The 17,216-nt window shown below is 50.4% G+C and overlaps 1 protein-coding gene across 1 annotated transcript in view; it reads left to right on the top strand.

The window, feature by feature from the left end:
* Nucleotides 1-17,216, top strand: part of BSN (bassoon presynaptic cytomatrix protein) — a 105,207-nt gene that overhangs the window by 73,915 nt on the left and 14,076 nt on the right. The window contains exons 3-4 of the mRNA XM_006893013.1: nucleotides 8,912-9,796; nucleotides 16,327-16,773. Of these exons, the coding sequence (XP_006893075.1) occupies nucleotides 8,912-9,796; nucleotides 16,327-16,773 (1,332 nt within the window). The remainder of the gene's footprint in view (nucleotides 1-8,911; nucleotides 9,797-16,326; nucleotides 16,774-17,216) is intronic.

The raw sequence follows: 17,216 nt of genomic DNA, 5'->3' as shown, positions 1-17,216 counted from the left end.
GAGAGTAGTCCAGCAGCACATCCTGACCTGGAACTCCTTCAGTTTGAATCTGCACTTACCAGGAAACGACAAAGTTGTTCGACATGCTGTGCAGGGGGAAGGCTGACTCCTTAAGTCAGATCCTTGAGTCCTCCCAGGGCACCATCTGAAGTGAGGCTGTGCCTAGGCAGGGAATGGCAGGGCTGCCACTATATATCCCCTCCAGGTCCGGGCATCCCGCTGCAGCCCACCTTCCTTGCTTTAGTCAGAATCGTTTACACACTTCTCGAAAAAGACTACAGAGAGTGAGTGTGGTCTTCCCTCACCTGCTCTAAGATTTGCTAAGAGCAAGCTAAGTCCTTAACCTAGTGCGCTTCTCCCTGCTCCCCAGCGGCAAGGCTCAGACCAAGGCAGTTCAGCAGGGTGGGTGGCGTGGAGAAAAAGGGAGACGATGCGATGGCTCTGCGCCTTTCCTCTTCTGCCTGCATCCCACTCCTTCCCTGCAAGGGCAGGGGCACCAGATGGTCCGGGGGTGGTGCTGCCAGTGCAGCCTGGATTCCGCCACAGTTGCCACCGGCCTCGCCCCTTCCACTCTGCTCTTTCCTGGCCACACTACTGCCTGGGCCAAAGAGGAGTGAGAAGCAGGTGCTAGAGGGACATGGGGCTGATGCTGGGCTGAGGAGAGACGATATCCTCCTTGCTAGGTGCAGGAAGGGGTGTGTGTACCTGTGCCGGGGCCTCCCTCCTATTCTCAAACAAAATGGAAGTTGATCGCCAGGTGGCAGGCGCTTTGGGAAGCCTTTCTCCCTCCTCACATATATTTAGCCTGTGGGTAATTTGCCTTGCAGTAGCCACCTCAACAAATCCCCCAAGTCAGTAGGAAAATGTCCCCCAAGATTTACTTAGTCCTAAGGCAGCCAACCCCACTCTTAGTTCCCACCCCTCAGCAATAAGACCTTCAGTCACTTTGCTGGAAACACAGTAGGATGATGACTGGATCCACTGGTGCTCCACTCAGCAGAGGCGACCTTGTCGACGTGGGGGCTGCTTCAAAGCAGGATTCCTCAGATAATGAGCTTCAGCTAGGAAGTAACTCAGCTCAACGCCATCAAGACGGAACCGACTCGCTGCTGATCCCCCAGCAGATTTTCCAATGTTATAAATCAAGTTTGGATTTTGGGTCAGCAGCACAACTCCCTAGGGACTTTGCTACCAGAGCTCCATTGAACCGTGAAAGAGACTGTAAAGTTCTCTAAGACCGAAAGTAAAATTAATTCAGAGCAGAAAATAGGAAATTTGACTCATATAAAAAAATTTTATTCACTTGCTTCTATATGTGAAAGCCCCAGGGAGAAAAATGAAAAGAGAAAGAAAAAATGGAGACAGAGGAGGAAAAAAGAAATAAAATGTGTGGGGGGGGGCAGCTGGGGAAGAAAGTACAAGAGGTGAGAAGGGAGGAAAAGGAGGTTATTTACAGAGAAAGCCAGAGGCAGGGGAAAAGGAAGCTCATTAAAGTGAACGGTTGATTTTGCCTTTTCTACTTTTTATTTAAGGCACCCTGGTGGTGTGATGGTTAAGCACTTGATGCTGAAGATTGCTGGTTTGAACACTCAGACGTTCTTCCGGAGGAAGTCCAATTTCGGGAAAGAATATAGCTTAAGGAACCTGTGGCGCTCTACTCTGACACATGGGTTACCGGGAGTTAGAAAACACCTCCATGGCATCTAGCAACAACTATTTGTTTAGTTCTCTTTTTGCCTTGGTAGGCTTGCTTGTATTTGCTTCATAAAAGAGTGGCCTCTCCCTCTTTTCCATCCTGCCTTCCCTCTGCAATACCTTTTGAACCCCTGTGATAGCCAAGAACAGCACTAGACCCTGGAGAACCCACCAGACCTGAAGCACATCTAGACTCTGCAGAGCTACAGAGACACAAACCTGAGGAGGAAGGCTGGGGGCTTGACGTGACAGGCCTCTCAGGGCCTCCTCTGAGGCGCAGATTTTAGGCAGCAAGATATGAGGAGATAAGAGACGATGGAGGCAAAGCAGTGCTGAGGAACAAACCTGGCTGAAGTGAGAGCAAGAGAGCAAGGAAAGGTCAGGGCTGCAGGGTAGCCACAAGCCAGGACCAGAGGACACGGAGGTCCCCTTGGGCTGGCTGGGGTGGTTAAATGTAGTCTTAAGGTTTTGGAAGGTGGTAGTGAAGCCAGATGTGCACTTGAAAACACCATCTGGATGGTTACAAAACATGGTGAATATAATTATTATACCTGAATTATATAAAAATTATTGAAATGGCATCTCTATTTAAAAAAAATGAAAATAACCTTCTGAATATTACCTGGCAAACAGCCCATAATGGGCAGGGATAAGGACCAAGGGCCAGCAGGGCCAGGGATGGGATAAGAAGGCAGTAGAGAATCAAAACAAATTCATGATATACCTGGAGGCTAAACAGACAAGTTTGGGGAAAGACTTGGACTTGAGGATAAGGACTTCTTATTGTTGTTGTTGTTATGTGCCATTGAGTTGCCTGTGACTCATAGTGACCCTGTGTACAACAGCCCTAAACTCTGCCCTATCCTGTGCCAATCTCACCATCTCCGACATACCTACCCCCGTTGCCCCAGTCACTGAATCAATCCATCTCATCATGGCATCCCTCTCCAAGGACTAGAGAGGGAAAATCTTTGTTTGAGCCATGTCAAGTCAGAGGTGCCTATGAGACAAATGAGTGGTGGTGCCCAATAGACTGACAAATCTAAGACCCTAGCTCACATCAGACAGGTCTGGGCTACATGTGGGATTTGCAAGCATACACTGACATTTAAGGGGCCTGTCTTCATTTCTTAGCGCTACTGTAACAGAAATACCACAAGTGGGTGGCTTAAAAAAAGAAGAGATTTAATTTCTTCCAGTTTAAGAGGCTGGAAGTCCAAATTATATATGTGACTGTAATGTCCTACCTTTTCTATTTCTACCTCAAGTAGCTGACAGTCTTTAGGATTCTTGAGCTTATAAACCCATCGGCCTCTGTGTGGTCTGCAGATAGCGCTTCTTGCCCTTGCACGTCTCAGAGTCTGTCCTCTCTTTATATCATTCATAAGTGTCACACCCAGACTAATAATGGAGCTCTGGTGGTGAATTGCACTGCTAATCAAAAAGCCAGACTGGTTCAGATCCACTCCATGGCAGAAAGATGTCTCCCATTAAGATTTGCAGCCTTGGAAACCCAGTGGAAGTGGAATTAGCTGGAAGGTAGGGAGTTTGCATTTTTTCTATGCTGATATGGCCTTATTAGCATAACAAATAAAATTCTCTACCCAAACAAGATTACATCCACAGGTATGGGAATTAAGATTCTAACACTTTTTTGGGGGGAGGATACAACTCAATTCATAATAGTACCCCAGGAAGAGAAATGGACAGAGCTGAGATAGCGTCAGTATTTGGGCCTCCCAGCACCAAAAAGAACCCAGCAATGTTAGTGGCAGAGGACCAGCAAAGAAGAGGAGAAATGGAGAGCCATTGAGACCAGGACAGGAGAGTGTCCTAGGGTGGGCATGGGGGTCAGCTGCTGAGAGCCCATAAAGGAGCTCCTGATGCCTTTCTGGGGTGGAGCAACACAGTATACAACCAGGTGAGTAGACAACTCTGGTACCCAACATTTTATTATAAAGCATTTTAAACATGTAAGAGAGTTGAAAGAATTGTGCAGGGAACACTCACAAATCAACTACCTGGATTCACAATCAAGTAACTCTCCAATCTTTATCATAAATCTCCTTCCCCCTGCTCAGCCATCCCTCTGTCTGTCCATCTATCCATCAATCTCATTTACCTGGTCAATTTCAAAAGATGTTAGAAGTATTAGTATACTTACCACTAATGCTAATTAGAGTCCAGCATTTAATGTTTTTGCAAAATTTATATATATAATGAGCTTCGAATGAGTGGTATCTTGTGAGCTTTGGCAAAAGCATGGATCTGCGTCAGACAAACCCCTCTCTCAAGATAGAAAACATCCTTGTCACCTCAGAAAGTCCTCTGAAGCTCAGAGACAACCACTGCTCTGATTTTTATCAACCATAGATGAATTTTGCCTGTTCTAGATCTTTATAGAAATAGAATCATAGAGAATGCATGCTCTATGTAAGGCTTTTTTTCACTCAGCTCCAGCGCTTTTGAGGTTCATCTATGAGAAGCTTGGCTGAGAAGGGAAGGAGGGAGTGCAGACAGTAGCTAGGGAAGTGTATACACCAGAAAGGATGGTTACAACACCTGTCTAAGTTTTGAGAGGAAGGAGATACCCAGGGGTGTAAGAAATGGAGTGTGATTGAAGAGCCAGACCCCAAAGAGGTAGAATACAGAGCCTGAATTTGGAGGACTTCTCCTATGATGTGTTTTCTCTTTAAGAAATAAGAAGCAGGCCCATCCTTTAAGCCAGAAGGCAGGGAAGTGGAGGGTGTCAGGTTGGCAAGCACAAGTTAATGTACAGTGAAGCCCACATGCCTGCTGCCTATTCAATTATTTGGAGGTAGAGATGCAGTTGGGTGCAAGGATGAGAGCTCAGAGGAGTCAGTCTAGCATTTAACAATAGATAGACTCAGCAGGATGGGAAAGCATATAAATGCAGAGGGACCGCCAAAGCAGAGGCTCAGAAGGTGGGAGGTCTATACAGGGCTCGAAGTCCAGAGGCTGGAGCATTGACCTGGGAAGCTAGAGGAGAATGAGGCATGTGATAAGTCAGGTACTGGGAGGAATGTGAGGAACCAGCCCTGGGTTCTGTGCCTCCTGGGCAGACCAGACCAGTCACTCATAACCTGGCAAAGCCTGGAGTCAAGCTGGTCAGTGAGCCCTAAAAGAAGCTCCTGGATTTGGCAAAGCAGGGAGGGCGCCTTTATGAGCTGTTTCTCTGATGCTTCCACTTGGCACCAAAATGGAAAGCATGAATGCACCATCAGGCATGATGTCAGTGCACAGTGACCTGACAACGCCGAATGCCTGCACTCCGAGAGAGAGCTGGGGCTCTCAGCAGCAAAGAGAGCTAAGTGTAGTCCACATGCCTCCTCCTCCCTAGTGGGGATCTGGGACAGGAAGAGGACATGTCACTGCTGGGGACCCTCGGAGGGCCTCCTGCTGTGAGCAGGTGAAGACTCCCTGGGCAGCGAGTATCCTTAGATGTGGCAAGCAAGACTAGCTCACACCCTTCAAGACTGAGACAGAAGTGGCAGACCTCAGTGACCCAACAGAGATGTAAAAGCCCCTTCCAGAATTTCCCCCACCCTCCTTCCTGCTCCAGGGCCCAACCAAGGGAGCAGCAGGGAGTGGCCTCACCTGGCAGCCATAGCTGCTCATTCAACTTGTGGTTCAGAGTTCTTAGCCTGGTGCCTAGACCTCCGGATCTTTGGGGGAAAGTGCCACCTTAGCTGCCCTCTGTACACTGAAAATTTCGTATAAGATGCAAATGACTGGGGAAAGTTCTTCTGAGGAGAAAGATCCCTGCAGAATCACAGAGCGTACAAGGCCCTGCCTTCCTGGTGATGCCCTCATGCCAAGTGTACTTCAGCCTGGCGCGCGCATATATATATATATATATATATATATATATATATATATATCTATATATCCCGAGCCTTCTTGTCTTTATTGCTGTCAAGCCTCCACTGGACTGGTGCTCATATATGTCCATGGAGGTCCCACTGGCCCTCTGAGGTGGAAGGATAGGTTTCTGTGCTAGCAAGAATGGTCAGCTTGACTAAAGTCAAGGTCTGGCAGAGCTTTTTGCTTGGGAGGAACTCAGCTTTGACTTCTGGAGACATAAATAAGACCTGTGGTTGATAGCCTGCACATCTCCTGGCCATGTGCCAGGTCAAAATTCAAGACACTGCTCAGCAGGTCCCTAATGGAAGTTTTCTGTTACATTATTAGAGGACTGCTATCCCTGACTCAGGTGGGCTGTGACTTGGAGGGTGCCAAGAAGCCACAGGGAGTCTTCTGGGCTTAGCCCCTTGGGAAAGACTCTTCTCAGTTTGTGGCTAAGAAAAACTCTGGCTATGGCAGGTCCCAGGGCCAAGGGGGTCTACCTCAGGATATCCAGTGATACCTAGCCAAGGAGGGCAGGCAGGCCAAAGGTGCAAAGCCATTTCTCTCCCTGACTATCAGGCAACCCAGCACAGATGGAGGACCTTAAAGTAGGGAGGAAGAGGCTGATCAAGCTCCTCTCAGTAAGCTCCTGGGAACCTAGAGGAGGAATTCTTGCTGGGTGCCAAGACTCCTCACCCAGTGTCCTCGTTAGGTGGCCTGACATGCCAGGCCCACATGCCTGCACCTGAGCCTGGAGTGGGGGAAGGTAGTAAAGGGTGCGGTCATGGCTCCTCAGCCTCGTCTGGAAGAGGCTGGATAGAAATAGCTGCACCCATCTGGGCGATGAGTCACTGAGGGGTGTTTCAGCCGTTTCTTGGAGAGGTTCTATTTTAGGTGAGGCGCCTGTGACAAAGCCTGTGATGTGGAAGGGAAGGTTCTGCTGGCGAGTACAGGAGTTTTAGCATATGTCCTTGTTTGGTCCTGTCTAGAACCCAAAGGAGGGTCATCTTGAAGTCTTACCACCAGATACCCCTTCTCAGAAAGTCCCACCTCAGGACATGCCTTGGGTGTGGGCCTGGCACCTGCTGTAAGAACTGAGTCTTATGAAGATGGGCTTCCCTTTATGGCAAACATTTTCCTTCCCAGGATCCCTCTCAGGATGAGCAAAGCAGCCTGTGCTTGGGAACTCCCACTCTACTGAGGGTGAACCCCTCTTCTCCCATCCCAAGAATGACCTTTCTAAAGAGGTCACTGACTGAGTGTCAGGGACAGAAATTATACACCCCTGTAGTTCGCTCTTTCTGAATGTGGACAAAGTAGTCTTGGGTCTTAAAAAGCATCAGGGTGACTTCTGAGTACTGTGGCATCACTGCCTGGGGCCTCTAGAACTGGCCTTGGTCTTTGAAGCATCCTGCTTTGTCTGGAATTCACTCCTGCAAAACACTAGCAAAATCGAAAAAAAAGCAAGGCCAACTCTAAAAGCAAGGGCAACTTCTAGACCCACAGACTGATGTGTATGAAGCTGAGCGGCCTGAGCTACAGAGACTACAATCCTCAGCATAGAGAGCACTAGGCTCCGGGTTGCACAGGCTGTCAATTAGAGTGAGCAGGGCTACCAGGGTTGGGGTAATCATAGGGCAGGTAACCCCAAGGGTATGTCACTAAGCCCTTTCAAACCCTAATTTTCTCTACAGTTAAGGGGAAAAAATGGATACACTCTGAGCAGGCCCTATGTGGTTCTTGCCACACTTGGGTGCTCACCAAGGACAGACTCAAGACACCCCTGAGTGCAGGAGTGAAATGAAGTTGTCAAATCCTCTCTGCCTTTCATGACTTCACTTCCTGCGATCTATGTACCACAATCACTATTTCTCTGCCTGCTGGGGGGAAAAAGACCACTCTAAGGCTATATCCTTCAGACTAGCAATCCAAAAGGGGATTAAGAACCTTTTCTCTTCTGTTCATTTACCATCCAGATCACCTGGGAAGACTTGGATTTTCCCTGTTTGTAAGGACACATGCCTGTCCCTAAACCACTAACTGCAATCAATGAAAGGCCTAGCTTGAGTCACTGTATGCAAGAAGGGATAGATGATGCAGGAAAATGGCACAGCTCTGGTGGCCTAGTGGTAAGGAAGTATATTGCAATCTCAAAGGTTTGTTGTTGTTGTTGTTATGTGCCGTCGAGTCATTTACGACTCATAGCAACCCTATGTACAACAGTCCCAAACCCTGCTCTATCCTGTGCCAATCTCATTGCCTCCGACACACCCATCCCGATTACCCCAGTCACTGAATCAATCCACCTCATAGAGGGTCTTCCCCTCCTGCGCTATCCCTCCACTTTGCCCAGCACTCAGTTCAAATCCACCAGCTGCTCTGAGGGAGGCGGATGGGTAGTCTCCTGGAGGATCAGCTCCGTGTCGGATCCGACTCCATGGCACATAACAACAATCACAAATAAATGTTTTGTTTGTTCTGAAGGCACAGGTTTTATCCCATTTTCTTAAAACTGCCTTCCTTAACCTGGGGCGTGGGGGTTTGTTTTGTTCTGCGCACATCGGTCACCGACCTTACATTGTTTTGCTCATGGGTTTTTTCCATATATATCTTGTCTCCATAGCTAGACTCCACTGAGAATCTTAGTTTCTTTTTATCCTCCATGCCCTCCTCTCCCACCTTTTACCCTTCCCCTATTTATTTTTTTAAAAACTTTTCTTGATTACCCATTATATATTGGGCTAGGGTCCTCAATTTGGTGGCGTTCTCATTCAGGTTTTTGCAAAATCCAACCATGCTCTGTTTCCTGATTTCTATTTTAAAAATTACTCTGGCTTCTGCGTGGAAATAGCCTGAGGGGACAAGCGGAGAGAGTGACCCAATAGAAGGCTCTTATCCACAGGGAATTTCACTGCCAACCCAAAGACTGAGCCTCTCTGGCTCCACAGGAGAAAGATGGGCAGGCTCCTCCTGTGTGATGTTACAGGGAACACACTGGAGGGTCAGCTCCAACCCAGTGGCAATGAGTTTGAGTTTTATAAGCAGGAGGATGAGAGTGTGGGTTGGTGAAGCAGGATATACAGGTATGGAATGATGGATCTGGGGCCGCAGTGGAGCGTGCTCTGGAACATGAAGATCTGAAAGGTGATGGGGTTGTGGTTGAGAGAGAGTGTGGGACTGTATCTGGGCTGCCACACACCTGGAAGCTGCTCTTTTCAGCCCCTCTGGCCCCTTGTCCTCTGGAAACCCAGCAACACCTAAGTGAATGTGGTGCTCCTGCTGGCGCTAGGAGCCAGCCCTGGCTGCCATGCGCACAGCCACCCTGCTGACCACAGTCTTCTCTCCTCAGGTGAAGGAGTGGCTCTGTCTGAACTGCCAGATGCAGAGGGCGCTGGGGATGGACATGACCACTGCGCCTCGCTCCAAGAGCCAGCAGCAGCTGCACTCCCCAGCTCTGTCACCTGCCCACTCCCCAGCCAAGCAGCCCCTGGGGAAGGGAGAGCCAGAGAGATTGCAGGGCCAAGGAGGCCCACAACCAAGCCCGCACCAGGCTGAGCCAGCCAGGGCAGCCTCAGTGCTGGGGCCTGGCCAACCAGCTGCCCCTCTCGAGGTGGGGAGGGTGTCTCCTCAGCCCTCTCTCCCCACCAAGCCTTCCACAGCTGAGCCCAGGCCACCTGCAGGAGAGCCCCCGGCCAAAAGTGCCACTGCAGTGCCCTCTGGGTCTGGTGCTGCTGAGCAGACACAGGAGGGTCTCACCGGAAAGCTCTTTGGCCTCGGTGCGTCGCTGCTGACCCAGGCGAGCACCCTCATGTCTGTGCAGCCTGAGGCTGACTCCCACGGTCAGCCTAGCCCTAGCAAGGGGCAACCCAAGATCATCTTCAGTGATGCCAGCAAGGAGGCTGGTTCAAGACCCCCGGGCTCTGGGCCCGGTCCTGGGCCAGTACCTGGAGCCAAAACTGAGCCTGGAGCTAGAACAGGTCCTGGATCAGGGCCTGGAGCCCTGGCAAAAACTGGGGGGACTAGCAGTCCAAAGCATGGCAAAGCAGAACAGCAGGCAGCATCCAAGGCCGCTGCCAAGCCAAAGGCCATGCCGAAGGAAAAAGCCACCTGCCCACTGTGCCAAGCCGAGCTCAACGTGGGCAGCAAGGGCCCAGCCAACTATAACACCTGCACCACCTGCAAGCTCCAGGTGTGCAACCTGTGTGGCTTCAACCCAACACCCCACCTGGTAGAGGTAAGAAAGCTGGGCCAAGCATGTTCCCTCAGGCCTTTGTGAGAAACTTGGGGAAATTGGGGTCACAGGAGCTGGGAAAAGCTGGGGAGATCTGGGTCCGCAGCGGGAGCAAGGGTGTCCAGGTATTGACACAGCAGAAGGATTGCTCTTCCTTTCCTGTCCCTACCCACAGCCATGTATCGGAAGGACATTAGAGGGCACACTACTCCTTCCACTTTGAGAATTAACTGGCCCAGTGAAGGCTGGGACAGCAGTGCTCACTGCCTCTGACTGACTGGCTGGCCTTTATACTGAAGCTGGGCCCAGAGCCTAGTGGCCTTCAGCTGGCCTCCCCTGGCTACCATGGCCGTGGCCCCAGTGGACAATGCCAGTCTTCTTTGCTCAAGTAGGAAGAACTTGAGGCACTGCAGTGTCCTCATGCAGTGACACTTGGAGCAGGAGTGACTGTGGTTGGGGGATGAAAGACTGTGAGGCAGAAGGCCATGCTTCCATATGTCTGATGCCCAGGCCAGGATGGGGGTGCTTTCTCAGAGTTTTCACAGAGGAACAGGCCACAACACCACCTAGGCTTCCGCCTAGCCATTGCCAGTGTGGTAGAAGCAACAAGCAGTGTCTGAGACCACCAGCATGAGCTCTTCCGAGGTCATCAGTATTGAAATCGGCTTGTCAGAACCACAGCCTCTGGTCTGCTTACTTCCCTCTGGTTGGGCTGGGCGCCCCCTTGCAGTTACTTGTGGAAATGCTTATAGGTGTTCCTCTCACTTACAGGAAAGTTTGACAGAGAGCTGAACTTGGGACCAGTCTCTGCAGTCCTGGTTTTAGGAACAACACAGGACACTGTGTCAGAGCTAAGCACAAGGGAACAGGGGTTGCCATGTTCTCGGATAGCTCAGAGCTCAGCCTGGAGGCTCAGAGGATGTGAAGTTGGCAGATCATATCCAGACTGGGCCTAACGGTTGTTCTCCCTCTCCCACTGCCCTCACTTTCTCTCCTCCTGCCCATATGAACCCAACTGTAACTGCGTTGGCACAGCCAGTTATATTCCTTTCCCTGGACTGCCTGTGGAGTTTGAGTTTGGGTCATCTTGGCAGGTGAATGTGTTTCCCAGCAGTATCGTGTCAGGAAATGACTGAGCCAGGACCCCTGCCTCCTGCACACAGGCATCATCCCTCTGGATGGGGGTGTGAGATGTAGAGCACCAGTGACCCCGCATGGAAGGGCGAGCATGTGTCACCATTACCTCCATGACACCTTGTCTTGATTTACCTTGAGCCTCATGGAAGCCATCATAGAAACCACCTAGTTTGGTGAGGACTGATTTCGCTACCATATTTTTCAATGTGCTTTAGGGAAGGGCAGCCCTAAGCAGGACAGGTGACCTCATGCGATGCTGCCCTTCAGGTCCCACATGGCCTCTTCACTAAGCCTTGGTTTCAGAGGTTAACTGGGGAGCAGCTAGTCTTTCTGCCTAGATGTAGAGAGGCACCAGTGGAATCACCACAGGGTCAGTCGTACCCTAGATGGCTGCCGTCCCAGAGACTGCCAGGCCTAAGCTCACTGCCAGCTGGGTAGGGTACCTGATGCAGAGGGGCTGTGAGCTCTGCTGGACTGCTGAGCTGGCCCAGCCTGGAGGAGCCTCATGCCCAGGAGGCCTCCTGGTCCGCTTTCCCTCATTAAAGAGGAGGTACAGAGAGGAAAGGGGGAAACTGTCCCTGTCCAGAGCATAAATGTTTCTGACAGCTTCTCTTGGCAGCCCCTGGGCCAAGCTACAGGGAAATGCTGATTCGGCTGAAACAGAAACATTTCAGTCTTGTGCAAACTCAGGATGAGGCATCTGGATTCTGACCTAAGCCTCTAATCACTTTGGCTCCGGCCTTTATGAACCTTGGAACTTCTGTCCCTCTGTAGCCAGCACTAACCCCCACCCCAGCCCCTACTGTGTCCCGTTGTCTTCATGTTCTGCCTCACTGCTTGCTGTCTTCTTAGCCAGAATAGCCTTGCTTCCTTAGGGTCTGACACATTCACTTGGCCAGCTCATCTCTGAAAACAGAGCTGATGGCTGACCCACTCCTGTCACCTCAGGGCCCTCTATTTTTCCACTTGCTTGTCCTAACAGCAGTCAGAATGGCCTTGCTTCTCTGACTTCCTCTTTATGAATATTGCTCTACCCAGAGGGCCTTTGGCTGCTCCTGGAGAAGAAATGGTGTACCATGGTCTCCACCACAGAGGTTGTACCACCATCCACCGTCAGAGACTGAATCCAGTGGCCTGAAATCATCCTCAACTCCTCCACTCCCACCTTAACAGCCACTGCTTAAACCGAATCCTACTTTCTGCCTCCCACCATCACACGCCTTTGGCTCCTCTTCTCTCCTATGGCCACAGCCCTAGTCTAAACCCTGTTTTCCATCACCTACATAATGACCAAAACCTCCTCTTAGCTCTTCCTGCCTCGGGTCTTCTGAAGGGCTAGCAGAGAGGGGTTGGTGGTTGATGTTGCTCTTCTTCACTGAGGCCCTTAACCTGTGGCCTCCTGTGATCTCAGTTCTGTGAGTGACCACTTGGAGTTCTGGACAGTTCTGGGCTTCCCTGTGTCCAACTCAGTTCCTGATTCAGGGTCCCTGACTTCTCAGCAGGTCTGCAGACACCTTGGGAGGTCAGCACAGCAAGATCTTCCTTAGATTCTAGAGGTCAGTTCTGCCCTGGCTGCCCCTCCCCATACCTACTTGACTGAGGGGAGTTCAGGAGTGGACATACTAGGGGCACCCCGATTCGTATCTCTCCACAGGCTCATTAGACTTCCTGTTGTTAGGTCAGAGCCAGCCACTGAGTTGACAGGTTTGACATTTTCCCCAACTTGTCTGGGCTGTCAAGACCTTTTGCCCTCTTTCTAGGCCAGACAGGAGAATAGAGTAGTCAGCAGAACTGGATCTCTTTTTCCTATGAGACTTCCCCTGAAAAAAGAACCATAGTGTTATTTAGTGAGTCATTTTATAATTAAGAGTTGTTGATTCCAAAATTTTTTACCTATTTATCTCTTTTGAAGGATAATAGCACCCTTTGGCTTAATTTTTAATTGGCTTTCAGTTCAAAATAGTTTGTGAAGAAATTAGTACAATTTGGAATTGTTAAAATAACATCGCCAGTTTCTTATCTTATTATAATTTCCAGACTTCCAGTTGTGCCTTTGAGATGTCAGTACTCCCTAGGGCTTTGCACATGTGACATGTGGGGCGAGGCTGAGCTAATGCCCTCCCCATGTAGTGGGGGCAATAATATCCCCTCTTGGGTTCCTGTGGGAGCCGGGTAAGATGGTGCACCTCAGATTTCATGTGAGCTCCAATACACAGAGAGCCCTTGAGCAAGTAATTGGAACCAGAATGTCCTAAAAGAGTATGAGAAAAGAAGAGTCTCCACTGACCCTTGGTTGTTGTGTAAATTCATAGCCTTAGAAAGGATACCACAGAGAATGAGCATGTTTGATGCCGGGGCCTGAAAGGAGCACAACTCAGACACAAGGGTGCACATTTGGGATGCTGGAAGGATTCCGTGTATGGGAAACAGAGACCTAGAAACTTGGGCATGTCAGGGGACAGTGAGGGGCAAGGTGGGTTTATAGAGGGGCAGCAGCACAATCGGGGCTCTGCCCTTGGTCCAGCGTCTGAGTCTTGGGCCCTTTACCTTGGCTCTTCTTGTCTCTGAAGCACTCATTCCCTTCCCCCTGGTCTGGCAGTGTGACTGGAGGTGTTGTAGAGCCCAGCAGGTGGTCACAGGATCAGGATGGTGTTACTGGTGGAGTCATACCTTTCTGTACTCAGAATGGAGCTGGCGAGTGGGAGGTGAGGCAGTAGTGATCAGAGCTTTCCCATTGCCTGCTGCCAGGTCCTAGACCATCCCCTGCCCACAGCTGAAGGGAGCAAGGTGAGAGGAAAGCAGGCAAATGGCTGCTCCAAGTCCAGAGCTGGCCTGGGATGGATGAGCAAGAGTATGAGAGATTGTGCAAGTGAGTGAGTGAGTGAGTCAACAACACAGTAAAGTGAAGAAGTGAATGAGTAAACAAGTGAGTGAAAGACCAAGGAAATGAATGAGCCAGCCCTATGTTCTAGCCCCTCAAATGTGGCTCACCCATAAAAAGGAGTGAAATTCTGGAAAATCCTACAGCATGGATAAACCTTGGAAACATGCTAAAGGGTCCCTCTCAGATGAACTATCCAGATAAGGCAAATCCATGGAGACACAAATTGGAAAATGTTGCCAAGGACTATGGTTGAAAATGGGAAGTGACTGCTAGTAGATATGAAGAAAGATCTTCATATCTTTTTATCTTTGGAAAGATAAAAATGTTCTAGAATTGCTGATGATGCTTGCACACCCTGTATATATACTAAAATATAAAATAAACATTAAATTGTACATTTTTAATAGGTAAATTTTATGGTTTATGAAATATATCTTATTATTATTATTATTATTATTATTTTCTCTGTGTGTACCATCAAATTGGATCTGACTGGTACAGGAGGAGACGGCCCCTCCTTCTCCAGCAAAGCATCTGGTGGAATCGAACCACATCTCTCTGGGATTGCAGTGCAGCTTCTTGCCACTAGGCCACCAGAGCTCCCCTGGTTTATGAAATATATCTTAATTTAAAAAAAAAGTAGAACTTAAATATATCTCGCCACTAGAGTGGAACCCTACAATGGAGGAGCAGCTGGCAGGAGTGCCCAGGATATGGTGTAAGGAGAGGGTCTATGGGGTCTTCAGCCAAACCAAACAGCACCCATCAAAACTGGCACTGCTGTAGCCACAGCCCCAGTTCTCTGCAGCCCTGGGCTAAGGAGGGCTGAGGAAGAGCCTTCAGCAGCCAGGTCAGGTGTTTATTTTTAGCTCCTGCCTCACATGCCTCCGCCCGCCTGCCTTCCCTGCCTTGATGCCTGCTAGAGCTGAGCCAGGAGCAGGAGGGCCAACTCGCAGCCTCTAGCAGGCTGGCTGTCTCTGCGAGCAAATATTCAAAAGAGCACAGCCCTGGGCAGCTTGTGATCACAGGAGACCATGCTTGGCTGAGGACTGGGCCTCTGGGCTCAGATAAGCAGCCTCATGCAAAGGCTGGCTCTGAGAAGTTGGCATCAGGTCAGCCTCTTCTGCCCAGACCTCCTTCAACTTGAACCCCTCTTAAGATCCCCATGGCCCATTTGGATTCTTGCTTCTAGGATGGCTTCTACAGGCTGATCAAGGTCTCCAGGGTAGTCCATGGCAGGTGACCAGCACCCAAAAGAGGCCTAACTTGGGTGGCAATATGGAGTATCTGAGTTGCATCTGAGAAGCATTGTTTCACCCCTTATCTGTGCTCAGATTCTAACCCCATCTGGCTCATCTTAGGACTAAAGAAGGGGACTGTTTGCTCATTTTCAGGATAAAAAGAATCTCTCTTGGCTTCTAATTATGTATCATACCAGCACCTCTGAGGCTCACTGGCATTCATGTGGGACACACCTAGAGCATCAGATAAGCTCTAAGGGAGTCCTCAATGATGTCAGAGCTGGGCCCTGCAAGAAACAGGGCTAGTGCTGCAGGGCCTCTGAAGAACTCCATATGCACAACTGGACCCTATCATTCTGAACCTGGGTGCAGGGCTGGGACTTGGGGCAGAGCAGGAGCTCCAGTGTCTCAAGGCCCTGACACACCAAGGTCCTGCTACCTGCTTCAGCCAAGGTCTGCCAGAGCTGAGGGCAGAGATGTGGCATGTAGATCTCTGGGCAGGAAGCCCTGGTGGATCATTGACTTGGCATCTGCCATAATGGTTTGAAGATGCCAGGCTGGGTGTGATTCACCAGGAGGGTACCAGGATTCCAAGGCTCTGCCAAGTGGCTACGATCTGGCTTGAGCCCTAGGACAGGTACCGAGTAGTAGCAGAGTCAAGGGCCACCGATTCTCTCTATTCCCTGCTTCTGTGACCTTCTGGGGTCCCATGATTCCCATAATGGCCTATCCTGATGGCAGAGCTCCTGGTGGAAACCCAGAAAGATTCCAGGAATGCTGAGGCACAGGGTGAGAGCAGGCATGGGTGTCAGTGGGGCTAGACTCCTGCTCTGAGCTTCACTGTAACTCCTCTGTCTACCCTTCCTGTGGCCAGGCCAGTGCTTCAGATTCTTCTGGGGATGAGCCCCCACCCTAGAGGAGGCTCCTGGGGGACATGCCCCTGCCAGCCTCGGGTCTACTCTTGAGTGTCACCCATTCAGGACACTTGGATTCCTGGATCTCCTCACCTGCATGGGCAGCTGGGGTGGTGCATCTTAGACTTGGCTCCTGGTGTTCAATTCCACCTCTCATAGGTTTCACTGTACCTCAGAAATCCAACCCTGACATGACCTCATTAACATAAAAAAATTCCAAATAGGACTGTATTCACAAATCAGGGGGTGAGGATTTATGACACAGAGATTTGGGAATACCATTTAATCCATCACAGTCATGTCAGTGTTCTCAAGCACTTTGCGATTTTCATCAACCTTTCTCTTGTTTCTTTGCAGAAAACCGAGTGGCTCTGTCTGAACTGCCAAACTAAGCGATTGCTGGAGGGCAGCCTGGGGGAGCCCACCCCACTGCCCATGCTCGCCTCACAGCAGCCCCCTGTAGGGGCCCCTCACCGTGCAGCTGGAACAGCCCCTCCAAAACAGAAGGGGCCACCTGGGCTGGGCCAACCAGCAGGGCCCCTGCCCACCAAGACCAGCCCCCTGCCTGCCAAGGCCAGCCCCCAGGCCAAGCCCCCCAGGGTCTCTGAGCCCAGCAGGACCCCAAGCAGTGCCCAGGAGAAGAAGGCTGGGGTCCCAGCTAAAGCTGAGCCCATGCCGAAGCCACCTCCAGAGACTACCCCAACCCCTGGGACTCCTAAAGCAAAGAGTGGGGCGCGGAGGACTGAACCTGTCACCCCTGCCAGCAAGGCTGTCCCAGAAGCCCCCAAGGGTGGGGAGACTGAGGTCAGTGCCATTGACATCCCAGGGACCCTAGCTCTCTGATGGGAAGGGCTTGCCTCCCCTGGGGGTTGAGGATGAAACTCTGAGCCAAGTGCCTTGGAGAGGACAGGAAAGGGCAAGGACACCCCAGCCAAAGGAAAGCCCAAGTGAGGCTCTGGTTTGGCTGGAGCCTGAGAGTTCCAGCCTAAGTTCACTGGATATTTTCCTGGGTCTTCTACCATTGTTGTCATGGTGTACCATCAAGTCATGGTTGACTCATCAGTGGATTTTCATGCCTATCTTTTACCCAGGGAGTAGACGTTGGTGGATTTGAACTGTGTGCCTTTGGGTTGGAGCGTATCTCCTTACCACTAGCCCATTTCTCGTTGAAAACCTAGTGCTACTGGTTCTGGGCTCTCTGGTGGGCTAAATTCCGAGGAGTTGCCTGCTAACCCAAAGGAGATGCC

This window comes from Elephantulus edwardii, unplaced genomic scaffold (assembly GCF_000299155.1).
Source record: "Elephantulus edwardii isolate Elephantulus edwardi_28Jun2011 unplaced genomic scaffold, EleEdw1.0 scaffold00121, whole genome shotgun sequence".
NCBI lineage: Eukaryota > Metazoa > Chordata > Mammalia > Macroscelidea > Macroscelididae > Elephantulus > Elephantulus edwardii.
Note: the sequence above shows the minus strand (reverse complement) of the source record. Positions and strands in the feature narration are given on the sequence as shown.